The sequence below is a fragment of the Hibiscus syriacus genome, unplaced genomic scaffold (assembly GCF_006381635.1).
Source record: "Hibiscus syriacus cultivar Baekdansim isolate YM2019G1 unplaced genomic scaffold, ASM638163v2 tig00110114_pilon, whole genome shotgun sequence".
Lineage (NCBI taxonomy): Eukaryota > Viridiplantae > Streptophyta > Magnoliopsida > Malvales > Malvaceae > Hibiscus > Hibiscus syriacus.
In genome coordinates, this window is record NW_024062594.1 from 3,230,062 (window position 1) to 3,257,427 (window position 27,366).

Below are 27,366 nucleotides of genomic sequence, written 5' to 3' on the forward strand. Positions count from 1 at the left end.
TGTACATGTTATCTAATCAATTCATGAACAAGACTCAAGACATTTCTACAACATGATTGTTGCTCAATGAGGCACGATCACTTCTTGTTGACTCTCCCTCCCTCAAAGTTCATAATGTATGTAGGGAAGCGAATAGAGTGGCTCACACGTTGGTTCAATGAGCCTTATCGAACTACAATCTGATCTGATTTTTCTTGGATGAACCTGATTGTATTAAACAATTTGTAATCGATGATACTAAAAAAAACAGTACGTAGGCTAGGCCTTACTTTCCATCCTTTATTTGCCTCTTTATATCCAACTTTGAGACTTGACCTAAATAGCTTGAAAATAAACCCTTCAACAAGGGGAGTTTAATTGCATTCATCCCACTTGTATCACTCCTCTCCCGCCTACTTCTCTTCCTATCCCTCTATTTTTCGTTTCTGTAACATGGCCAACACAGTGCTTAACAAAGCTTTCTTCTTCTTCCTCTTCTTCTTCTTTATTCAGACCAAGCAAGATAACCCATGTCCTTATCCAAGTTACCCACCACCAACAGGCACCAGAGGAGGCGGTGGCGCAGTCACTCAAACGCCTCCAGCTAGTTATTCACCACCTTCACAAACGGGAGTATACCCTCCACCTACAGGGAACCTACCATACTACACACAACCACCACCTGATGGTGGTAATTCTTTATACGGTCCGCCTCCTCCTGACCCTATCTGGCCGTATTTCCCGTACTACTATAGAAAACCTCCGCACCAGACGGATGATCAGTCATCGGGAACAACAGTTACGCATGGAAAATCAATCTTCAACATCACAGCTACCACAAGTCTTCTCGTATTTATTATTCTAGTTATTTCTAGTCTAGGGAATTACTAGCTAGTTAAAGAACAAGATTTTTTTCTTTTTGTGAAAGAATTTAAATGATTAAGCCATGTTTAATAAGATTAATTAAAAAAGAAAGGGGAGTGTGGTATGTGTTTTTTTACTTGCAGAAAGAAAAAGTACAGAAATGGTGAAGAAGTGAGAGACAGAGCCAAAGAGGAGGTGGCCCATGTACTTATCGTTCTTTACTCTTTTGTTTGGCAATGGATGAGATAAATTTAAGTATGGTTAATATTAATTCCTCTTTTAATTTCCATTTTTTTATTTTAATTGTTTCATTACAATTCTGCTTACCCGCTTGATTGCATCTCTATTTTGTCTAGATTTCACAATGGATGATGATGAAGTTTAAACGATATGGAAAATCTCCTCGTTCCAAGTATTCTTGAATTAAAATTGTTCATCTTGACCTGATTTTGCTCTTTTTTATCACTAAATTTCTCTTCATGTGGGCAATTTCGAGACAAAAAGGATGTTAATGAATCAATTATTTCAAACCTCTATGGTTAATTTTATAATTTTTTATATATAAATTCAAGTGATTATAAGATATAATGTGTTCATAATTTTTCTTAATTATTGATATCAGAGTCTATAAATGTAGTTACTTAACATGAAACTTTAGGAAAAACAACAGTTCTATCTGTTATTGAAGTCGCTCAATACAAAATGAACACTTCTGGGTTCTCTATTTATCTGCTTTCATCTTGCTTTTTTAACCAATGTTCTCATCTTCAAATGCTATTCGTTGCCATTTTAAGTAGTTTCTAACCTGATAAAAGAGGAAGCCACTTGCCTCAAATCTCGTCTTTCTCGCGAGAATATGTTGGCTGGGGTGGTAGTTAAGAGATACAAACAACGACAGAGCCACCATTATTAGCTGACTAGAATTCCCGCTAAAGGTTGCATAATAGGCCCCATAATTTAAGTTGTTTTAAGTAATCCTGAAACACGACTATCAACAATCTATTACCGGCCTTGCCATTTCGCTTTCTCCATCGCAAGGAATTTGGTTTTCAATGTAAACCTGGTACGGTATAAATTCGATGTGCATACTGCATTGAAGACTAACACATGATTAGATATTTTGAAGATACATGTGTCGGCTGCGCAGGCTAAATGGGAAAGAAAAATGGGCGAAGATGACACCATGGCTGATCATTTCAGGAAGCCACAACTGTAAAACGACCCATGCCAGAACCACTGGCATTGGCAGTTCCAGCATTTCTCATGTTATTTTTCCTCTTAACCTCTCGGCTATTTCTTTGGGCTCCAACTTTTGGCATGCCACCATTCTTATGATCTTTTACAACCCTACCATTCTTGGCATATGATGTTTTGGCAAATTACTTCCCGCTTTCCCTATCTTTTGTTTTGAAAAGGATAATGTTTTGTGTGACAGATTCTGGGAAGCCACGACCAGCAGTTGATGGAGTCGAGGATATGATGCCAGATTGAGATGATGACTCAACTGTATGAAAGTTTGATTCACCTTCAAACCCACGAGCAGAAAGGAGCTCTTTATTTGCTTCCCTGGAGAGTGATGGTTATATTCCGGTTGACCCCACTCCTGGATTTGTAGATTTCGGTCTTTCTTTAGCTGGTCTCTTGGTAGATGATGCAGCCTGAGAAAAAAAAAAGAATAAAGGCAGTGTTAAATCTATTGACAAATGGTACAAAAATATGAAATAAGCTATTTGGATGCTCATTGAACAATAAATCACTTGAAAAAGTAGGAAATAGAAACAGGTCCATAATAAGGTATTCAAGTTCAACTTCCTATTAGAGCTAAGGCAAATTATGCTTTTTCTATGCAGCTGACCTACAATTATGTACAACACATTTTCCGTCATCAACCACTATAAGAATTATACATAGTCCACAGTTACAAGCAAACACCGACATCAACCTTGTGCTTCTCAAGTCATTAACTATCTCGTGTTCCCTTCTTTGACTGCTTCATTTGGATAGTGTAACTCATTTCAATTTCTCTCGTATCTTATTTTCGTCAGAGTAAGGAATTCTACTAAAACTAACATGAAAATATCCAGTAGAAACATGAAGGAAAAAGTTTGACAAACCAACAAAGATCCAAGACCCTATATCAATTGTGCAAAGAACAAAATATAAATACTATCTTTTACTACTATTGCTTCACATGATTACATAAATTGTTCCACGTGCAATGGCAAAATATTTTATGCTTTTTGAAGGGGAAAAAAAAAGAAATGAAGAAGAGTTGGTGAGTCACTAAAGCTATTATGCTAGACTAAGATTACATACGGGCCAATGTAAGAACCTCCAAGTTAGATATACACTCATGAGGGCATGCTTCCTTGAACTAATCACACAGAAGACATGCATGAGCTACATCACAAAATCAAAGCAATAGCTTAGCTTCTAATCAATATACCTTGTTTACATTAGACCCTGGTGCTGTGGCAACATGATAGAAAGAGGGCATGGGTTTTGCTTTGAAATTAAGGCTTTTCCGCAACTGCTTAATTTCAGCCTCCGTCTTCTCCTGTAATGAGACCAAAGCATTCAATTTATTTATGAAGTTAGCAACCCAGAGTCAATAACCATAGATATAAACAATGGAAAAGCAAAGCATTCAAACCAGAAATGTTCACGGTCCTTCATTTCAAATAGTAAACGATCGATATTGCATGCTTCCCTTACCTGTGTTTTTGCTTGAATCTAATTCATCTCAGCCTCTTTGGCATGTATTTTCTCTTCCAATTTCATGAAAAAACTGAAACGTTTTATGGCAAAAAGAATAATGACATTAATGTTTTTCCATAAACTAAAGAATTAAAATAAAAAGTTTGAGAATGACAACATGCTTGCTAACCTCTTTTATGCTTTCAGCTCGTTCACCACTTTTGAAATGGAATGACCCAGCAGTCGACTTTACATCTGCCTTGGTTGAATTGACAGTCTGCTTAAGCCTATAAAAAGAATAGGCCATGTCAAGGTTGAAACTCAAATTTGTGATGACATAAAGCAGTGCCTACAATGTTGCTACAGACCTATTTGGTGTCTGGCAAGCAACAGGTTCAATCTTCTTCGATGAAGAAGGTCGAGCTTCAATTACTTTCTTAGTCACTCCTTTTATACTGTCAGAAGAATGAAATAATCATTTGAACTGTCCGTACAAAAGAAACATACATATTCTTCAATTGCAAGAAATAGGAATTACCTTTTATGCTCAGTGCTCAATTTTGCATTGTCTTTCTCAGAATTCTGGACAAGAAATACCAAGGAAAAGGGAAAATAGAATAAGAACTAGGTAATACAGATTGTCGTAACCGGTTTTTGCTCAGGCACGAATATTTCTTGACGGAAAAGAAATGTGAATAAATAAATGGTTTTAATGAAATGTGAATAAATAAATGGTTTTAATGAAATGTTTTGGAGTCGCCATCGAACCTTTTGAGTTAAGTAGGTCAAATACCTAAAAATCATATTTTAAAATAGTTTTTAAGAAAACACTATTTAAAAGATAAACCGGTATGTGTATAACAAAAAATTCATTCTTTTTAGTAATAAAAAGGGATTCATGGTAGGTTACGCTTGGGGAAGGATTAGCACCCCACAACGCCCAAAATTGGTACCCGTTGATTATAAATTGTCTTTGATAATATAAATTTAATTTATGATCCTTATTCTAGATTCAATCGCATAATTTTATTTTAAAGAAAATTCTAAGAAAAAATAAAAAATATTCCAATATTTCTAATCGAAGAGAAACTAATCCCTAAAATATTTTTAGAACGAATTTCTCTTTCCGACTTAAAAAATAAGAATATGATAATTCCTCCTCATAAACATAATATTAAAATAATTGATAATTAAAATAAATATAATTAAAGTAGACATATTCTATTTTTCAGTAGGAAAAATATATATTATTTTAAAATATTATAATAGGACATCTAGTTACTTTAAGACAATACTTTCTTAATATTTAAAATAAATAAATATATCCTTTAATTAAATTACAAAATCAATTGAGATAAATAGCAAAAGATATCTTAATCAAGTAGTAATTTTTGTCAAACTGTAAAAAAGGTATTAAGGACTAAAGTATGTATTTCAAGAGAAAACAATTTAAAGAGATCAACATAAGCATGTGCGTGGGACTAAGAATGGAAAAAGTCAAGTAGCAGTTGAATTGAATTGACATAGCTTTAATAACTTAAAGTTCCCACGTTCATTTTATTACCCAAATCACATATTTATATCATATAATTATCATCACCTAACATCCATAATCAATAAACAAATCATTAATTTTTACTTTCAATGATTAGTTCTTAACATTGAAGAAATCAATTATTTTAGCAAGATACATGTATTAACATTACTAAAATTTTAATAAAAAAATAAAGAGTAATAATTAAAGTACTAAATTAAAGATATTGAAATTTAAATGGTAATAAAATAAAACTATAATTAAACAGTGAACAAATTAAAAATATTAGATTAAATTGAAAATATATGAATTAATAATCCTAAGTATAAATATTATAAAATATAGGTATATTAATTTAATTTATCCATAAAGAATTATATGGGTTAAAATAAAAGTTATTAAAATATAAGAGACTAAATAAGCTATTTATCCTAAATATATGTAAATAATGATAATGACTAAAATATAAATAAAATAAAATTAGAAAACCAAATTAAAATGCATGAAAACATGCTTTAGTGACTAAAATAAAAGTTTACAAAACTTTAAGGATGACATACATAATTTAGCCATTAATAAAAGTACGCATATACCCCTTCCCAAAACGACGTCGTTTGGAAAGGGATATAAATACCCGAAATTTGGCCTTTAGAGGCCCTCTCTCTATAATCCTCCCATCGGAGGTGATTCGACCACCGCCGGACGTCGAGCTCCGACACCGATAACTACCGTCGGCCACCGTTCACGATGGCCAAAATTTTCAAATTACCCCTAAAATATAGATCTCTCCAACCTAAACCCAAATATGACCTATATTTATTCTAAAAACTCTTTAATCTTAGTATATCTAAGTTTTTACCTTCGAAATCCGACAGTTTCCGGCAACGATAGGCATTTTTGAGGGTAAGTTTCTTCTCGGTTTCTTCTCTTTCTTTTGGTTTGTTGCTGTGGTTTCCTTGTTGTTGCTTGCCTTCTGTTTCTTTCTTCGTCTGTATTCCTTGGTTGCTTCCTCCTCTCCCTCTTATCTTGCAAGATCGGTGGCCTTTTATAGGCTACCACAGTGTTCTCCTTGGACCAAGTGATAAGGCGTCCTTCAGCGAGTCACCGAATCTACGATGGTGACTCACCATAGGACTACAAAGTATACGACTTTCCTTGAGTCTTCTAGAGGCTTTGGTGGGGGCAGTGGCATCTTGGCAGCAGCTGGATGAGGAACATAATGGCGGAGTAGGTGAAGGTGGCGCTGAAATCGCCCTAGGGTTGGTGAACCCTAGGGTTTCTGCTGGGCTCATTCTGGACTGTTGGATCTCTCCAGATCCTACGGTGTTGAGAAGTTGGCAGCTGAAAGCTGAGATGTGGAAACCTTAGAAGCATCTGGATCGAGTCTTAGGTTGGGTCTTCATTGGGTTGTCTGGATCGGGTCTGGATCTGGGCTTCAGTAACTGGGCCTTTTGGGTTTTGTTATCAATTAGGCCTGCAATATTTGTAATTATTTATCATTTAATAATAATAATAATAATAAATGGGACAAAAACTTATTGTTTACAGCTGCCCCTCTTTGCTCATTCTTGTGTTAACAAGAATAGAGCAAAGACGAAAAATAATAAGTTTTTGTCCAATTGACTTTTCTTGATTAAGATGAAAATGTTGAACAAGTTTTTCTTATTATGAACTTCTTCTTCTTCTTCAGATGAGTTCTTCTTATTACGAACTCCTTATGGAAATGTTGATGCTGCTTTATCTCCTTCTGCGATAGAGTCAAGCAAAAGGTTGAATACGTTCTTCAGATTATGAACTTCTTCTTCCTCTTCAGACGAGTTCTTCTTATTACAAACTCTTTCTGGAAATATTGATGTTACTCTATCTCCTTCTGCGATAGAATCGAGCAAAAAGGTTGAATACATCCTTCAGATTATGAACTTCTTCTTCATATTCAGACGAGTTCTTCAGATTATGAAATTGTTTGGAAATGGCTCTGTTGCTCTATCTCCTTCTGCAATAGAGTCAAGCAAAAGGTTGAATAAGTTCTTCATACTATGAACTTCTTATTCCTCTTCAGACGAGTTCTTCAGATTATGAACTCCTGTCTGGAAATGGCTCTGTTACTCTATCTCCTTCTGCGATAGAGTCAAGAAAAAGGTTGAATAAGTTCTTCAGACTATGAACTTTTTCTTCCTCTTCAGATGAGTTCTTCTTATTACGAACTCTATAAATCAAGAAACCCCCGAAGGCTTAGTTTCTTAGTTGTCAAGGAACCCCTTTATTAGGCTTAACTTCCTTTAACATCTCTTTTGAGATAATTAGTAAACCCTTGCAGTCTTGGTTTCTAAAATCTTATTTGAAAACATCCTGCACTGAAGGTCTTATGGATAATCTGTAGGACTTACAAATCAAGAAACCCCCGAAGGCTTAGTTTCTTAGTTGTCAAGGAACCCCTTTATTAGGCTTAGCTTCCTTTAACAGATCTTTGAGATAATTAGTAAACCCCCGAAGGCTTGGTTTCTAAAATCTTATTTGAAAACATCCTGCACTGAAGGTCTTATGGATGACCCATAGGACTTATAAATCAAGAAACCCCTGAAGGATTAGTTTCTTAGTTGTCAATAAACCCCTTTGTTAGGCTTAACTTCCTTTAACAACTATTTGAGATTATTAGTAAACCCCCGAAGGCTTGGTTTCTAAAATCTCATTTGAAAACATCCTGCACTAAAGGTCTTATGGATGTCCCGTAGGACTTACAAATCTAGAAACCCCCGAAGGTTTGGTTTCTTAGTTGTTAAGGAACCCCTTTGTTAGGCTTAGCTTCCTTTAACAGCTCTTTTGAGATAATTAGTAAACCCCCGAAGGCTTGGTTTCTAAAATCTCATTTGAAAACATCCTGCACTGAAGGTCTTTTGGATGGCCCGTAGGACTTATAAATCAAGAATATAGATGTAGATATGCCCAACTCAGCAGGGATTAATTAGAAAAGCAGTATCTGTTCTGATTTGACTCTTGAAACACATCATAAGGATGATTTATCCTAATTCTTTTCATGTCTCCACATCTAATCGGATTTCAAACAAAGCCATTCAGACCATATCATATCGAGATGCTTAACAACAACATATTGTTAAACCTTAGTTGGCTCCACTAGTTTCTTATTGTTAAAATTTCAACTCCCTTTCTGTGGAAATAAATCTTCATCATATCTCACTTCTAACCTTGGGGTTGAAGAAGCCAAACTTCATCTCAGATGAAAACACCATATGATCGTAATATTGGTTCAACACCATAATCGTTGGTTCGTAAAACATTTAACAACACATTCATTCTTTCATGTGGCTTCTTCCCAGATTTTCGTAAAACATTTGACAACACATTCATCCTTTCCTGTGGCTTCTGCCTAGATTTCTTGTCAGTAAAGCTCTTTGCATAGTGTTTGGAGCTTTTGTAGGGCGTCACTTAAGAACAAAGCTCACAAGTGGGATGCTTTAACTGCCAGCATCAAATCACCAGAATAATGCAACTGCCTGATGAACAAAGCAATTATGTATAGTCAGCTCCACTATCACTGTTTCACCATTTTCATTCTTCATACCTTTTTGTCTCATTGGAAATATTTACTAAATTCAATGATCTTGACACATAATGATATGGGCCTTCAACATGCCCCAACATTTGCTGATATGAACATTCAAAATGGGCCAACATTCCTATTTCTGATTGAAATGGGCTTTCAGCATGTCCCAAAATTTGCTTCTTGTTGATATGAGATTTCAAAATGCCCCATATGGATCATTTCTGTCTAAAATGGGCCTTCAAAATATCCCAACATTCTATTTCTTGTTGAAATAGACTTTCAAAATATCCCAACCTTTTCATGCTGGTATGAGCCTTCAAGATGCCCCACATGGATTACTTCTGTCTTTTTCATGCTGATGTGAGCCTTCAAGATACCCCAGATGGATTACTTATGTCTTTTTTATGCTGATGCGAGCCTTCAATATGCCCCAGATGGATTACTTCTATCTTTCATACTGACATGATCCTTCAAGATTCCCCAAATAGATTACTTCTATGTTGATGTGAGCTTTCAAGATACCCACATGGATAATATGGACCTTCAAAAATACCTCCAACCTTCAAGTCAAAAGGTTCACTCTTAATGTCCATTGAATTTGAATCTCATGATTCCCACGAGGTACAACTTTGATAATGCCCCATTTATGGATCATTGTGGCTCTATTTGTGCTCAAATCTGTTTATCTTGAATGCTCTCATTCTGATGTTACTAAATGACAGTGTTGTCAAGTAACTTGAATTCTCTTCCTGTTGTCACAAACTTAAGAAGAGATCAATCATTCTGACAGAAATGTATGAGATATGTGCCTCTTCTGAATAAGGTGGTCATCTTCTGTTTGACAAGTTGCATTATCACCTTTTTGCTATGCACTAGGATATGTGACTTTTTTTTAACAAGACAATCATCTTTTTCTTATCAGGTTGCTGATAATGTCACAAGAGAGTGTTACAAGTTCTCTCCTCTAGCCCTCCTGATCTTCCGAACCACTTGCTTTCAAGAATGTGAAGTGCTTCATCATTTTGGCATTGCTTATTCTTTTTCTCAAATAGAGGCATAACAGACATCAACTTGCTTCAAGGACCTTCCTCATTTGAGATTGTCATGTTTGAAAATGTTTTTCCTCCTTTCTTTATCAAAGAATTTTATAAAATATTGTTTCTTAATTCAGGTTCACAATTGAATCAAATCATAAGCATGAGTTTAATGGATATCAAATAAATTAACTACTCTTTTAAATCATTCAAAAATCATAGTCCTATGACAAGTGTCAAAATTATTGACTGGTTTAAGGTTGATTTTGGTAAAGTAAGGTCTCTCAGGTTGGTACATCATATATGTCCCTTTGAGCATCCACTAATCTTGAAGAAATGGTTGTTATGCTCATCTCATAGAGATACTTCTTCGTTCCAGACTCTCAAGAACGTCTTTGGGATGTGCGGTGCTTCATCAAGAGCTTAAGATCGTCTCTTATGTCGTTGTTGCACCATTCAATCCTCATTTGGCTTCAAATGTTATTCAAAATTTACATCTTGAACCCCCTTTATTTATATCATGCAAACCAACTTTTGCAATTGAAAATCATCCTGAGAGGCGGAATGAAATATGAAGATAGTCTCTTTTACTTAGAAATCCATGCATGATTAGAATGGACTTTTCAGGTACGTAACATAGGTCAGAGCTCATGGTTTTGAAAGAAAGGGATAAAAAGGCCCAAACAAGTGTTTAAGGGTAATTAAACCAAGGATCAATTCATTTTGATGTCTTCAATCTTGCCTTGCTTGACTTAGATCTGCTTTGCTACTTGTCTTTCATCATTTCCTTTTCTGGATCCCTCTAGACTACCAATTTTTGGGTTCATTTCCATTTTCTTATATCTCCAGCATTTCTTGTGCTTCTTGTTGAATATGAATCTTTAAACTAATTGCACTTGGTCAACCTTGTAACTTGAAGCTCGATGAGTTACCCATCTTGATTCAATTTTTCTTTTTTCTTTCTTTTTTCCTTTTTTTTTCTCTTTTTCCTTTTTTTCTTCTTTTTTCTCTTTTTCCTTTTTTTCTTCTTTTTTCTCTAAGGGATGAGTATAAAACTTTAATTGCTTTTGAGTACCTCATTTTCCTCTTGCATTTGTTATTCTTGACTAGATTTGATCTTCAAGCACCTCATATTTGACCTACCTTGTGGTTTAAAACTCTCTTTATTTCATGGAGATTTGTCTTTGTAATAAAACTGGATTGATGATCTTTATTCCTATGAGAAAATATCCTTCATCTTGCCCCCAATGTGGAGGGTGATCCTTGGTTAGGGTTAAATCAAAAGAAAAATCATTCAGGCTTAAATGAGGACAACAAATGATATATTTTTCTTCTTTTGCAAATGGATAAATGAAAGAAAGTCGTTCATCATTTCATACACAGAAGCCTTTATAAAAAGAGGTATCCACAAGGATAAATGTCTGATTTAAGCACCTTCAACAAAGCATTTTGATGTACTTCTGAATTTATCAACAAATCCAGAATCGAAATTCGTGCTTGTTGCTTGTATAACTGCTCAAGTACACTATACTCATTATGTTTCAAGAATTTTAAAAACTCTTGTGCTTGTGTTTCAATTATTGGCTCATTGATTGTTAGTGAGGGCTCATCATTAAATAACTTTTGTGGTACCACTGCAGATTTTCCCTTTTCTTTCGATGTTTCGGGAGAGTAACACCTCCCACATCTTGTGAAAAATCTTACCTCACTTACTGTTTCGGTTATCAAATCAATTCCCTATGCTTCTTTTTTTTCTTCTACTTTCTCCAAAGAAACAAGTCCTCATACCATTGAAATATTGGCAGTATAATTCCAAGGTACCTTGCGGGTATCCTTAAATGCAAATGGTAAAGGGATTGAGATAACCACTTTTGGTTTTACTGGCACATGATTCATTGCAGATGGTTTTACAGTGATAATCATAGGCTCACTTGTTCTATGCATGGGCTTGGAGTATTTTGATATGCAGACATCCTATTCTCTTTTTCCTTCTTCTTTCTCGAAGAATTCTTTCTCTTTATTGTCCATCAACTTTTGTATCAATCCCCTAAATTCAAGACACAACTGAATTTCATATCTTTTTTCCTGGTGATATTCACAATAATCTCTACAATCATTAGGTTTTGGCTTAAACTCTTGATGAATCATACCAGCTTGGGAGAGTTGTTGGAATACCCAACTGATGAGAGATTTAATTTCAGAAACATTGACCGTTACTTTCCTCCTATCCTCCTCATCTTTTTTCTTGCTTCGAGCCTGCCCCAATTACTCAAAATTCTCTTCGACAAATTGATCTATGATGCCCCGTCTCGTCTCTTCATGCAGTAAGATTCACGAATAATTGAAAGTTTGATACTTTTGAGGTCTTTTGATTTCACTAGTATGATGGTTTTGTATCTAGAAGGATAAATGTTTGACTTTTGAAGTCGTGTATATGGTAGAAGGTAGTGTTATAAATAAATCATCTCTACCCAAAAAAGTAAACATAAAGATTTGGTGTCTCAAGAACAGGTAGAGGCATTACTTTAGAGTCTCAGATAGATGTAGTGTCAGGATTTGGTTTTGATAAGGATCAAGAATAGATCAGGTAATTGTATGGAATATGAGAGGTCTAATTTTACCACTTGCAAAGATCTATAATTCTTGAAAAATTAAAAGAATATTTAATTTACTTTATACTCAAAAATTTCAAGATTAAAATTTGATTCATTTCTCATAACCATAAAAGTAACACAAATTTATTTATTGCACAAAAGGCGAAGAAAGGAACAAAAACAAGTTCAAACAAGATGCTGAAAATAAAAAGTACTACAGCGATAGATGGCAACTTCCACTTGTTAATTTAGTATGCCCCATTAATCTTAGAATATGGGGTGTATAATTGGACCAGAGTCTTTGTCCTCATTTACCCCCTATTTCTTGATCATCTTTTGTGTCAACTTCTTTAGATAAACTTTCAAATGCACAAATATCTGCTTCCCCTGAGTAGTTTCTTGGTAAAATCTCATCATCATCTTTTCTTCCCCGACTGAAAATTGGGCTCAATTTTAGATCCAGAACAAATTTACATGGTGATGACAGTTTTATCTTGGTTCTAAATACAACAGTGATTGGTTTAGTATTCACCAGATTCTCTAAATTGCCCATTGCCTCACATGTCTCCAAAAAATTTGATATAAGTGTTTGAGGTTTCTTCAGGGTTACATCTGCCCCATTCATTCTTAAACCTATGGGCCAGTCTCGAATTACCTCTCCATTCACTTCTTTTTCATCATTTATAATCAAAGAGGTATTGAGAGTTGAATCTTTTATCTTTGGAACAAATACCTTATTTTCCTCATCCTCTGGTATATGTACTTCAATTTTTCTAATACTATCAACTCCATTTTGGGATTTAATTCCCAATTGTTTGACCAAAACGGACAAATTATTAGCATCCACTTCTATAATTCCACGAACCAACAGGTATTGAACTCGTCGTTTGAAATTACCACAATTCTCGATGGAGTGTCCTTAGATTCCAGTATGATATTCACAAAAGACTTTCTCATTATACCAACTTGGGTAAGGAGGAAATAAAGGCTTAGCCAGATATGGGGTAATAAGTTGGGCTTTGAGTAACCCAGGATATAACTTGTTGCATGAAATTGAAGGAAACTTGGGTAGAATTTCCCTTGACATCACTATCTCCTTACAATTGTTTACTTTGCTTTCTTCAAGACCTTGTTAATGATGACCTAAATGTTTTATTTGAATGTTTGATTTTTGACCAACATCATGAGAAAGATAGTGATTCGAAAATTTCTCTTTCTCGACCAGTTTTGAGATTTTGAGGAGCTTAGGTTTCCCATCTTCAAAACATAGCAATCCCTCTGTGATGAGGTTTTTGACCTTTAATTTCATAGCCATACAATTCTCCGTAGAGTGACTGAAATCTCCAGAATGATAATTGCATGAATTTTTGACACCTTTCCAATCTGGACGCAAATAAGTATTATGCCTTGGAGGAATTGGTGTTATGAGGTCATTTTCAAAGAGAAAATGTAACAAGTCTGAATATGAGATTGGAATTGGAATGATATGTATCTTATTCTTCTTCCTGCTCTTTTTATCCTTCTTCAATGGAATTTGATCCTCTTTCATGCTTCTTTTCTTTGAATCTGTTTCAATTTTCATGTTAAAGGTTTCACCCTTAATTTCCCCTTACTCCAACTCGATTTCTGTCACATTTTTTGATTTTTTGAGTTGAATTGGATTTCTACATTTCCTGACAATTTCCTGGTCATTTGTTTTCATCGCATTAGCTACATATCTAACATTCATAATCCCATCCAAATCTTTTACAACAGAATCCTCTAAGGGTTTTTCTCCTTGGATCACAACATTCACCATGTCCATTAATTTGGTCATTTGTTCTTTTGAATCATCTTGGAACTTTTTTGCTTGATTAACCATCTCTTGTTGGATCTTGATAATTTGCTTTTGGAGTTTCTCGATTCTATCAACCCTTGATAAAATCTCATTCATGACTCTTATCATTCTTTAGGAAGACCAAGTTAGCTCCAATTTGATTTCAAAAATTCTGTCATGAAATCCTCCACGAATTATTCCCATATTTTCATGATTTAATGCATGTAAAATAGTTTGAAACAAAATAAAATGAAAATGCATGATGTAAGTTTGAAACTATAAATGTAATTATGCGAAGATGCAAATGCAAATGCAAAGATGTGAATGTAAAATGAAAATGCAAAAAAAAAAAAATGCAAAAATAAAAATGTAAATTGTGAAATGCAAATGCATGTATGAAAAAAGGTATTAATCAAGAGTGACCATCTTAAAATAGATTTCATTGAACACAAAAGTTTCGGTACATCAAACATAACTTTACATTTAGGGGTAGCTTTCACTCCTAACTTCTTAACATTCAAATTAACTTCCACTCATGCTTAGGTGTGGAGTTGTCAATATGATTTTATTCTCTTGTGAAGCCATCTAAATCAACCTGTTTTATTAGCCACATTGCTTGAGCAGTAACTTCCTTCATGACATTGTCTTTCTCTTTCATCTTCTGTGTCAATTCTCGAAGTTATAAGCAATGTTGTGCATTTTTCCTTGTGAAGGAATCTTTATGGTTACAGAGTTCTTGTACAAGATCTCCATAATCCTCTACCATCTTCAACAATGTATTGTTCTTGGCTTCAGTGGCTTTTAATTCAATATCAATCTCATGCTGATGGATCTGATATGAGGCTTTCATGTTGGCTATAACCCTACTTAGCATTTGATTTTCAACTTGATATTTTTCCAAATTGATGATGGATGTATTACACACTACTTCTGTAACCCTTAAACCATGAGAAAACTTCTTGGTTTGATCCTCATATATCTTTTCATTCTTTCTCCATTGCTCATCATCATTTTTCAGTTTACTGTTCCCTGTTGTCCATTCTTTTGGGGTGTTTCCTATACTAGTATTTTGGAAAGCTTGATTGATCTTTTGGAATTCCTCACGTATGGTTTTTATCTTTGTACTCAATTTCTTATTTTCATCCTTTAAATAACATGTTTGAGCTTCATAAAAATCTCCTTCATTCTGAATGCCCCTATTGATACTCTTACCGTTGAATATTTTTTGTATCAATCTAACAGGATCTTTGTGTGCATAACTCTCCTCTATCCTTGGAGTTACCTCAAGATGCCATTCCTTTACTGCGTCATAGTTTATTTGGTCATAAAACACCTTGTCCATATATGAAAACTTTTCAATTTGATGACCACTCTCGAATTAATACCTTCTAATCATGTCATGATTATGCAATGCAAACAAAAAAAATCAATATAAACATGTTAGAACAAAATACAATGCATATAAAAAATAGAAAAAATAAGAAAAAAATAAAATGGTTAGTACCAATTTACGGGAATAAAAGATCCTATCTATCATGGTATATAAATCCTAATCTCATGATTTATAGTTCCATGCTTTGTTTGGAAAAATTAGCCTAACCGTATGATTACTAGTTCAAACGCATTTATTCAAAAAAATCAAATAATTTAAAAGACGAAAGTTAGAGTTCATTTCTCCTTTGTGTACACCTATGGACAGAATTTCAGCATGGTTTCAGATCGGGAGGAATTTCTACGATTTATTATATGCAGGGTTTTGGTTCTAGGAGTAAAAAAGGTCATCGAATTGTCCTTTGTTGGTACCCCTTAGGCTACCAAACCGTCAATCCTGGTCTATTACAGACTTTCAGATCGAGTTCAAATCGAAGGAACACACTTCCTTATGTCCATACGGAGGTGAAAACCACACGAGGGAGTATTTTCTCATTCAAACTAAATAGGATAGAGCGGGGTTTTAGCTCATATCATGATAATGCAGCGTACAATGTGTGTGAGGAGAAATTCTCGAACCCTTGACAAACAACCACTTAAAAATGATTCTTAATATCTGAAAATCAATAAAAAATATTAGTATATAAGGATATAAAATAATAAAGATTAAAGATTAAAAAGAATTATAAATTAAATAAGTATGAATTCTCAATTTCTAACTATAAAGACAATATATAATCGATTTAGGTTTAACCAGGTCCCCACAGGAGTCGCCAGCTGTTTTAACCGGTTTTCGCCCGGGCACGAATGTTTCTTGGCGGAAAAGAAATGTGAATAAATAAATGGTTTTAATGAAATATTTTGGAGTCGCCATCGAACCTTTTGGGTTAGGTAGGTCGAATACCTAAAAATCATTTTTTAAAAGAGTTTTTAAGAAAATACTATTTAAAAGATAAACCGGTCTGCGTATAACCAAAAATTCATTCTTTTTAGTAATAAAAAGGGATTCGTGGTCGGTTACGTTTGGGGAATGATTAGCACCCCCACAACGCCCAAAATTGGTACCCGTTGATTATAAATTGTCTCTGATAATATAAATTTAAGAATTTGAATATAAATTTAATTTATGATCCTATTATTCTAGATTCAATCGCATAATTTTATTTTAAAGAAAATTCCTAGGAAAAATAGAAAATATTCCAATATTTCCAATCGAAGAGAAACTAATCCCTAAAATGCTTTTAGGACGAATATTTCTCTTTCCGACTTAAATAATAATAATATGATAATTCCTCCCCATAAACTTAATATTAAAATAATTTGATATAATTAAAATAAATATAATTAAAGTAGACATATTCTATTTTTCAGTGAGAAAATTATAATATTTATTTTAAAATATTAGAATAGAACATCTAGTTACTTTAAGATAATCCTTTCTTAATATTTAAAAATAAATAAATATTATCCTTTAATTAAATTACAAAATCAATTAAGATAAATAGCAAAAGGTATTGATCCTCAATCAAGTAGTCATTTTTTCCAACTGTAAAAAAGGTATTAAGGACTAAAGTATGTATTTCAAGAGAAAAAAAATTAAAGAGATCAACATAAGCATGTGCGTGGGACTAAGAATGAAAAAAAGTCAAGGAGCAGTTGAATTGAATTGACATAGCTTTAATAACTTAAAGTTCCCACGTTCATTTTATTACCCAAATCACATATTTATATCATATAATTATCATCACCTAACATCCATAATCAATAAACAAATCATTTAATTTTTACTTTCAAGGACTAGTTCTTAACATTGAAGAAAATCAATTATTTTAACAAGATACATGTATTAACATTACTAAAATTTTAATAAAAAAGAGAGTAATAATTAAAGTACTAAATTAAAGATATTGAAATTTAAATGGTAATAAAAAAATAAAACTATAATTAAACGATGAACAAATTAAAAATATAAGATTAAATTGAAAAATATATGAATTAATAATCCTAAGTATAAATATTATAAAATATAGGTATATTAATGTAATTTATCCATAAAGAATTATATGGGTTAAAATAAAAGTTATTAAAATATAAGGGACTAAATAAGCTATTTATCCTAAATATATGTAAATAATGATAAGGACTAAAATATAAATAAAATAAAATTAGAAAACCAAATTAAAATACACAGAAACATGCTTCGGTGACTAAAATAAAAGTTTACAAAACTTTAAGGATGACATACATAATTTAGCCAGTAATAAAATTACGCATATACCCCTCCCCAAAACGACATCGTTTGGGAAGGGGTATAAATACCCGAAATTTGGCCTTTAGAGGCCATCTTCTCTCATTTTCCCATTTCGCTTCTCTCTCCCCTCTCTCTAAAATCCTCCCATCGGAGGTGATCCGGCCACCGCCGGACGTCGAGCTCCGACACTGATAACTACTGTCGGCCACCGTTCACGATGACCGAAATTTTCAAATTATCCCAAAATGTAGATCTCTCCAACCTAAACCCAAATAGCCTTTATTTATTCTAAAAACTCTTTAATCTTAGTAGATCTAAGTTTTTACCTTCGAAATCCGACGGTTTTCGGCAACGATAGGCTTTTTCGAGGGTAAATTTCTTCTCGGTTTCTTCTCTTTCTTTTGGTTTGTTGCTGTGGTTTCCTTGTTGTTGCTTGCCTTCTGTTTCTTTCTTCGTCTGTATTCCTTGGTTGCTTCCTCCTCTCCCTCTTCTCTTGCAGGATCAATGGCCTTTTATAGGCCACCACAGTGCTCTCATTGGACCAAGTGATAAGGCGTCCTTCGGTGAGTCACTGAATCTACGATGGTGACTCACCGTAAGACTGCAAAGTATGCGACTTTCCTTGAGTCTTCTAGAGGCTTTAGTGGGGCAATGGTAGCAGCTGGATGAGGAACATAACGACGGAGTAGGTGAAGGCAGCGCCGAAATCGCCCTAGGATTAGTGAACCCTAGGGTTTCTGCTGGGCTCATTCTAGATCCAACGGTGTTGAGAAGTTGGCGGCTGAAAGCTGAGATGTCTGCGCTTCAGTAACTGGGCCTTCGGGTTTTGTATCAATTGGGCCTGTAATATTTGTAATTATTTATCATTTAATAATAATAAAATAATAATAATAATAATAATAAATGGGACAAAAACTTAGTGTTTACACATATGTCGTCTTTTTCATTTAGCTTTCAGGTCAAAGTCTAAACTTTCACCTTTTTTTTTTTTGAGATTTGAGCATTGGACTTCTAGTTGAAGTGGCAGTTTGTGATGGTAATTTTTCTGCTTTTGTTCTCCTTGTGATCTCTTTTTCCTTTCTTTTTAGAACCCTTGGAGTTACTTTAGTAGGATCAGAAGAAATGTTTTTCCTGTAATGATCAGGACTCATTTGAGACTTCAACCTCGGTTTAGTAGCTTTTACAATAGTAGGCTTCAACTAGAATTAAAAAATTCAAAAAGTATAAGTTACAAGTAGGTAAACACAAGACAAAAAGAAATCCAGGTTCCACCTCAGAAGAAATGTGAAATCAAGTTTTTGGCTACTGCAATGAATGCCACTTTGCAGAAGCCAACAAGAAGTAATATAAAATATTAACTCATACCTTTGGAGAATGACTTTGCTGAATTTCTAACTTAGAAGTATCAACTTCTCCCGTGGTTCCAGCAATGGGAGATGGATCCCTGGACTAAGTGATTCATCAATGCTAACTGCTTCGTCATCATGGTTTTCCTCTGGTTAATCATTGCTACTAAGTGGCTTATCATGTACAATTTCACTTTGAGGATTCTCCTCATGTTTAACATCTCCAGGAATCAAAACATGAGTTTCATGAGTGGATAAATCTTCAGAATATTCTCTTCCACATTAAACAATGCACTCTCCCCAAGATATTCAGAATTTTCAGGACTGTTGTCAAAGTGAGCACAATGGCTACCTTCATTTGCATAATCAGCCTGGTTCCCTTCATTTGCATGATCAAATAGGTTTCCTTGATTTCCACAACAAAAATCTTCTCCGTAATTATCATAATCCAAACCATTCTGTTGACGAAAACGGGTAAAGAAAACAAAAGAACACGAGAATTTTACGAGGTTCGGCAATGTGCTTACGTCCTCGGTGCCTAGGCGGCGCTAGAAGTTTTTATTCAATGATTTTTTTTAGGTCTAGGTTACATCTCTATTTATAATAGAAAACCCTGGTACATAATTACAAAATCAACCCTGTACCGTACTGCGGGGGCTGCGCCCCCGCACCCCCAACCCACATAATTTGTAACCTCACAACGAGACTTTCTTTGTAAGGACAGTTGATGTTCGCTTCGCTCCATCTCCTGTCCTCTTTACTGGTATATTTATGAGCCATACCTAACAAATCTCCACCTTGGAGAATATCCTGCCCCTTGGAAACTTCAATGTGGGTTGGATTACCTTGCTTCTTTAACAACTCGAAACATTCAACAAGTCCAAGCAATGCTTGAACTTGTCTGTCGTAACTGGCTTGGTGAACATATCAGCGACATTCTCATCAGTATATACCTTTTGAAACAAAACCTCTCCAGATGCAACCAACTCTCTGATCTTGTGGAACCTTACATCAATATGTTTAGTTCTAGCACGATACACCTGATTCTTAGCCAAGTGAATAGCACTTTGATTTATCACAAAGCAACTGAACTCCACCTTGTTGAACACCCAACTCCTTCACTAAACCAGTAAGCCATAAAGCTTCTTTTGCAGCTTCAGCCACTGCCATGTATTCAGCTTCAGTTGTAGATAGTGCCACAACAGATTGAACAGTAGACTTCCAGCAAATAGGCCCTCCACCAGAGTAAACTACCCTATCGTAGATCTTCTATTATCCAAGTCACCTGCATAATCTGAATCCATATCCTACAACCAAAGGATTATCCCGCTGACTCCCAAAAACAATTCCATGTCCCACAGTACCCTTTAAGTACCGAAAGATCCACTTGACTGCATCCCAATGTTGCTTACCAGGTTTAGACATGTACTTACAAACTTGACTACAGCATGAGCTAAATCAGGACGAGTACATACCATCGCATACATCAAGCAGCCAACAACATTAGAATACGGAACCTTTGCCATATTTTCAGCTTCCTTATGTCTTAGGGCACTGTTCTGATGAGAGCTTAAAGTGATTCGCCAATGGAGTGCTAACTGGTTTCGCGCTGCTCATCGCAAACCTTTCTAGCATTTTCTCAACATAACCCCGTTGAGATAGCCGCAGTTTCCTTGAGTCTCTGTCCCTGCAAATTTCCATTCCAAGATTTTCTTTGCAGCACCTAAATCTTTCATATCAAATTCTTGACTCAATAAAGTTTTCAAACCGATAACATCATCCATGTTCTTCGCAGCAATCAACATATCATCAACATACAGTAATAGAAAATAAAAGAACCATCATCAAGGCTCTTAACATAGACACAACAATCATACTCACATCGGTTGTAGCCAATCTTGATCATATAGGAGTCAAACCGTTTATACCACTGTCTCGGAGACTGTTTCAAACCCGTACAAAGATTTCTTCAATCTGCAAACTAATGCTCGTTTCCAGGTTGAGTGAAACCTTCAGGTTGCCGTATGTAGATCTGCTCCTCTAAATCACCATGCAAAAAAGCAGTTTTAACATCCATCTGCTCTAAATGCAAATCCCAACTAGCCACCATGCAAGTACTGCTCGGATTGAAGTGTGCCTGACCACAGGAGAAAAGATTTCATCATAATCAACTCCTTTCTGCTGTGAAAAACCCTTCGCTACCAAACGAGCCTTGAACTTCTCCCCCTCTTTTTCTGTTACTACTGGTTTCTTCTTATACACCCATTTGCAACCATCGCTTCTTACCCTCAGGAAGAGGAACTAACTCCCATGTGCGATTGTGATTCAAGACTCCATCTCCTCAACCATGGCTGCCATCCACTTGTCGTTTTCTTGACTAGTAACGGCATCATGAAAAGTAACCGGATCATCACTGCTAACAATAAGTGCAAAAGATACCAAGTCTTCAAAACCCAATCTGTTCGGAAGGCTTTATATTCGTCCGTCTCACCCTGTCTCTGGCGAGGCTATAATCCTGTAAATCATCCGTAGTGGAACCACCAGAAGTCAGTTGAGAAGTTTCTGGTTTCTCAAGGAAACTGCTCGAAATCTACCACTGTCGTGTCTTGCTTCTGCTGCAACATAGACTGTTCATAAAAAACGACATCCTACTAATCACAACTTTCTTCGCAACTGGATCCCAGAACTTGAATCCTTTGACACCTTTCTTGTAACCCAGAAAATGCACTCCTTCGATTTTGCATCAAGTTTGGATCTCTCATCAGCAGGTACATGCACATAAGCAGGACAACCAAAATCCGTAAGTTATCAAAACTAACATCATGACCAGTCCATACCTCTTCTGCAACTTTCCCAGCCAGCGATGCCCTTGGCGATCTGTTGATAAGGTAACACGCCATGTTAACAGCCTCAGCCCAGAAGTGTTTGGGAAGCCCCGCATCGCAAACATCTGGCTCTTTCATTCAACGACCTGTTCATTCGTTCCGCACACCATTCTGTTGTGGTGTCTTGCGCACTGTAAAATGCCTCTGAATCCCATGCTTCTTACAGAATTGTAGGAACTGTGAATCTGTGTACTCCGTACCATTGTCAGACCGCAAACACTTGATTTTTCGTCCTGTTTGGTTTTCTACCTCAGCTTTCCACAGCTTGAACTTCTCAAAACTTCAGATTTCTGTTTCAAAAATACACCCAACTTTCCGTGAAAATCATCAATAAAAGTAACATAGTACCTAGATCCACCCAAGACGATGTCGTGGAAGGCCCCCATACATCAGAATGCACATAATCAAGAATCCCTTGAGTTGTGTGCTTCGTAGTCTTGAAACGAACTTTAGTCTGTTTACCAAGAACACAATACTTGCAAAATCGAGCTTACACTTTTGACACCATGCAACAAGTTTCTCTTGTGTAATTCTGCCATCCCACGTTCACTAAGATGAGCAAGGCGCATATGCCACAAGTTTATCGTATCATCACAGGACTCAACAGAGTGAACTCCACCTGCAACGGTACTCCCTAACAATCTGTAGATATTCCCTGCAGTCATCTTGCCTTTCATCACAGTCAATGCTCCTTTAACAATCCGAATGGTTTCTATCCTCGTCAGCCTTAGGGATAAAACCATTCTTGTGCAAAGTGCCCAAGGAAATCAAATTCTTCTTCAAGTCTGGGATATGTCGAACACCACTCAACGGTCCGAACGAGCCATCGTGCATCTTAATTCTGACATCACCAATACCAACAATATTGCAACATCGATCATCACCCAAATAAACCGAACCAGAATTAACCGGCCTGTATGTCGAAAACCATTCCCTATTTGGCGTGATGTGATAAGAACATCCAGAATCAAGAATCCAAGCATCCGTCAATTGTGTCGTTGAAATAAGAAAGCATATCACCCTCACTGCAATCAGAATTATCATCCCGACCACGTTCACAGACTTGGATGAGCCATCACGCTTCTCATCAGTCTGCTTTTTCAACTTCGGACAGTCTCGCTTCATATGTCCCGCCTCCTTGCACTTGTAAAGTGAATCGTCTTCTTATCCCTGGATTTGGATCTGGAATTCCGCTTCCCGGACCCTGCCTTCTCTGGCTTCCGTCACGATCTCGATTACCCTTGACATATAAGCTATCGGCTTGAGAGCTTTCCCCTGCATTCTGCTTCCGCTGGTTGTGAGCAACAAGGCTGCAGTAATCTCCTCAACGTTGATAGTCTCTTTCCCATATGTAAGAGTAGTCACCATGTGTTCGTAAGAGGAAGGCAACGAACACACAGAATCATCGCTCTGTCTTCATCCTCAATTTTCACATCAAGCCGAGCCAGATCAGAAACGATTTGATTGAAGACATTCACGTGTTGCGCCAAATCGTGATCGTCCTGCATCTTCAGCCCATACAGCCTGCTTTCAGATACAGTTTTGTCGTTAAGGATTTGGACATAAACTGACTTTCCAACTTCCTCCAAATTTCGTCTGGAGACGATAGATGCATGACGTGATACGACCTCGTCCGCCAAGCATAATCGTATGGTTCCTGCCGCGCTGCTGCAATTCTTCCCAATCTTCCTCATCCATCGACGCCGGCTTTGTAGGTCGCAAAGCCTTCAAGATCCCTTGCTGCGCCAATAGATCCTTCACCCTCGTTTGCCATAATCCGAAGTTACCCTGCCACGAATTTCGCGACTTCGAATTTTGCTCCTGACATCTGATACCAATTGTTGACGAAAACGGGTAAAGAAAACAAAAGAACACGAGAATTTTACGAGGTTCGGCAATGTGCTTACGTCCTCGGTGCCTAGGCGGCGCTAGAAGTTTTTATTCAATGATTTTTTTTAGGTCTAGGTTACATCTCTATTTATAATAGAAAACCCTGGTACATAATTACAAAATCAACCCTATACTGGTATATTTATGAGCCATACCTAACACATTCTCATCAGAATGGTTGTAATAGCTATCTCTACTTAAATTATCAGATTCTTCTCCGTAAGTCTTGTTCTCTGCAGCATGATTCTCAACTGTTTGATATTCTCCGTAATCCTTGTTATACACAGCATCATTCTCACCGGTTTGAGCTTCACCTCTATTTTGTCCCTCAGGTGAACCTTGGAGAAGACGTGCCTTCCTCCTAAAGTGAGCTTCAAAATAAGCTTTCTTCTCAATGACTGAACCCGGTTTAGAGAATTTCTCAACTTCTTCGAGATATATATTGTGTGAGAAAGAAGATCTCCTTTCCCAAGCTAAGGGTTCTTTTTCAAATCTGCCAAATGATATGGAACCAGAATGCAGAGATTCTGTCTGCCGAGTTCGAAAAATGAGTGCAGTTAGAATAAAACAAATAGGTGGACTACTTATCTGCTATACTATAACGAAAATTGAATTTTATGAGTCATTTCGTAGACCAGAAATTCATAAAATAGGTTAGCAAGACAAAATTCACCAGCACTTAAATGCTGTTGGGAGAGACAGACTATATATATATAGAGAGAGAGACAGACTTAGTTGCTCTTATTTTTAAAATTTATGGTATTTGTAACTATTGTATATAACAATAGTGTGTCATGTGCTACCCAATTAGTTGATGGCAGTGGTAGGTCCTCTTTAGGTTACAAAGTTGTTTTCCGGCCCACACTCAGTTAATTTCATTTTTCTTTGAATTGGCAACATTTTTTAATTTTCAATTTCAAAATTACCTATAATGGCTAATTAGTTTCAGTGGAAAAAAGTATTACTATATAAGCAGTATTCAGACGATATCAAATATATAATTTTTAAAAAATTTAAACATATTTTTAAATACATTTGATATCATTTAAATATTATTTATGAAATTATTTTAATTTCTAATAATAATGTATCAAATAATAATTCGTATATATAATTAAATTTAGTTTCTCAACCTTTAGCAGAAGTTTGTTAATAAAAAATCGAAGTGAGTGGTGGACTCGTTGGCTGCCCCACCAGCACACACCCCTCGTGCTAATCGTCCCCACACCATATGCCTATCCGAGCATGCGTGCTACGTTCCCAAGTTTTATGAGTTTATCAGCTCTAACCTTCGAGTTTAGTTAATGCAGTTATCCGAATTTATTGAGTGGACTCAATGATAAACGGGAGTTTTATTCTCTTTAGATGATCTGGATTCAATCAACTGTGTTTGCAGGATGTGTCGTTAATAACTAATAAAAATTCTTAACAATTATTATCTTGTAATCATCCCCGGACTATTAAAAAGAGTAATGTAGTTACCCTTTAAGGACTCAAATCTAAAATTTATAATCCACACTTATTTTTCAAACTCCCGAGGTTAGAGAAATTAGACAGATGCATTCTTCATTAGTTTATTGTAACGTGGGGGCTAAAATGCTAAAACCTCAACAAGCCAATGCCAAATTCCAAGACTAAAGCACATGGCATAAATTGGTCAAATGTAGTTTCACCTGTTTTTGAGATAAATTTGGTCCAAAGAAAGGGGAGTGCCATCCTAGTGTAAACAGTGCCAATCTTTAGATCCCAATAGTCATCTTATGCACACTGTCCTTTGATCCAAGGTTTCACAGTTTGGAGGTGCTCGATACATCGACTTCAACCTCGGGCCACAATAATGCTTGAGATGAGGCTTAATCATGAGAAGAGAACAATATAATAATTCAAGATGAAAGAACTTTCAGTTGCACCAATGAGAGTCTTGTATGAGAAACGGTGCTATTGTGGGGCATTGGCTTATCAAAGAGTCCAAAGCCTTCCATGTGAAAAGAACATTCTGTTAAGATGGTGTCACTCGACCACAACAAAAACCCTTGCCCTAGTGGCTATATGCTAGCTATTTGTGTGGGAGATGGGGACCTGTTGAGTTTAGTTTTTTTTTTTTTGACACAGTATAGGTTACAAATTTTATAAACAATGCAGCCAATTGCAGTGGAAAACCAAATCATTGAAAACCAACGAGTTTTAAGTTTTAGGGTGTGTCCTACAAAAGTAAAAGATTTGAGATGTAGGGAAAGGTGTCTCAAACAAGATCATAGGGTGTCTCTTTGGGTTTATGTGATAAAGGGGAGGAAGCCCTCCTGTTTTGCTTGCTGTTGTGCCTCAATTATCAAAGATTTGTCAAAATCCCAAAACAATGGAACATACTCAATCTACCTTGATATCTATTTGAAGCGAAAAAGACTCAATCCGATGAAATGATATGGAATCTTAAGGAATATCTTGAATCCAACTGTTAATGGGAACTGGCTAGATGCTGACTGTAATCAAATATAATAGACAACATCCAGAACTGAGCTTTTTAACTAGTTGACTGGATTTACAGCACATTAAATTATAATGCAGCAAAAGAGGAAGCTTTGTAACACCAATCTCAATTACTAGTGTGGAAAGCAAAATATCTGTTTCTCCAGACCTAAACTTTTTCAATGCTTCTTCCTTTTCATCACCCTTCATTCTTCCATGTAACAACCCACATTTATAATCCTGAAACTGAGGAAACTGCTCAGATTGTTCAATCACTGGATATACAAGATACAGCCTTCCGCCTGCTTCTAACTCCTTTAGCATCATCTGTAGCAAAAGAAAATGTTCAAATCGGTTTATGGATTCTGCACCTGCACAGATAAAGAGGTGAACTTCATGTACAAGTTAACAGTCTTTGTTTTGTTTAAAAAACGTTAAATATGTAACATTGTTTAGCCGTACACCTTTCATTGCTCTGAGAACTATAGTAAGTGATTTCATAATCAGACATAATCAAAGAAACAAATGGTCATAAGGATTTCCTATAAAATTATAATAAAATACCAGATGAATAAGCAAAATTTGAATTCCACTTTTCTAGTTTTTCTGTCTTCAATTGACTTCACTTATATGAAATGGGATGGTTATTGATCCCTAGCAGGAACTACAACACCAATATTTTTTTTATTCCAAAAGTAAAAGAAAAATGCAAATGGCACAGATAAAGAGGTGAACTTCATGTACAAGTTAACAGTCTTTGTTTTGTTTAAAAAACGTTAAATATGTAACATTGTTTAGCCGTACACCTTTCATTGCTCTGAGAACTATAGTTAAGTGATTTCATAATCAGACATAATCAAAGAAACAAATGGTCATAAGGATTTCCTATAAAATTATAATAAAATACCAGATGAATAAGCAAAATTTGAATTCCACTTTTCTAGTTTTTCTGTCTTCAATTGACTTCACTTATATGAAATGGGATGGTTTATTGATCCCTAGCAGGAACTACAACAC

The 27,366-nt window shown here is 35.6% G+C and overlaps 1 protein-coding gene and 1 pseudogene across 1 annotated transcript; one reads left to right on the plus strand and one right to left on the minus strand.

The window, feature by feature from the left end:
* The first annotated feature begins 398 nt into the window (after positions 1-398).
* Positions 399-879, plus strand: LOC120215081 (extensin-like). The gene has a single exon (XM_039212860.1). It carries the CDS (start codon positions 433-435, stop codon positions 868-870), a length of 438 nt encoding a protein of 145 aa, XP_039068791.1. The 5' UTR covers positions 399-432; the 3' UTR covers positions 871-879.
* An 854-nt stretch (positions 880-1,733) lies between these two features.
* Positions 1,734-26,559, minus strand: LOC120215159 (annotated as a pseudogene).
* Between the last annotated feature and the right edge of the window lie 807 nt (positions 26,560-27,366).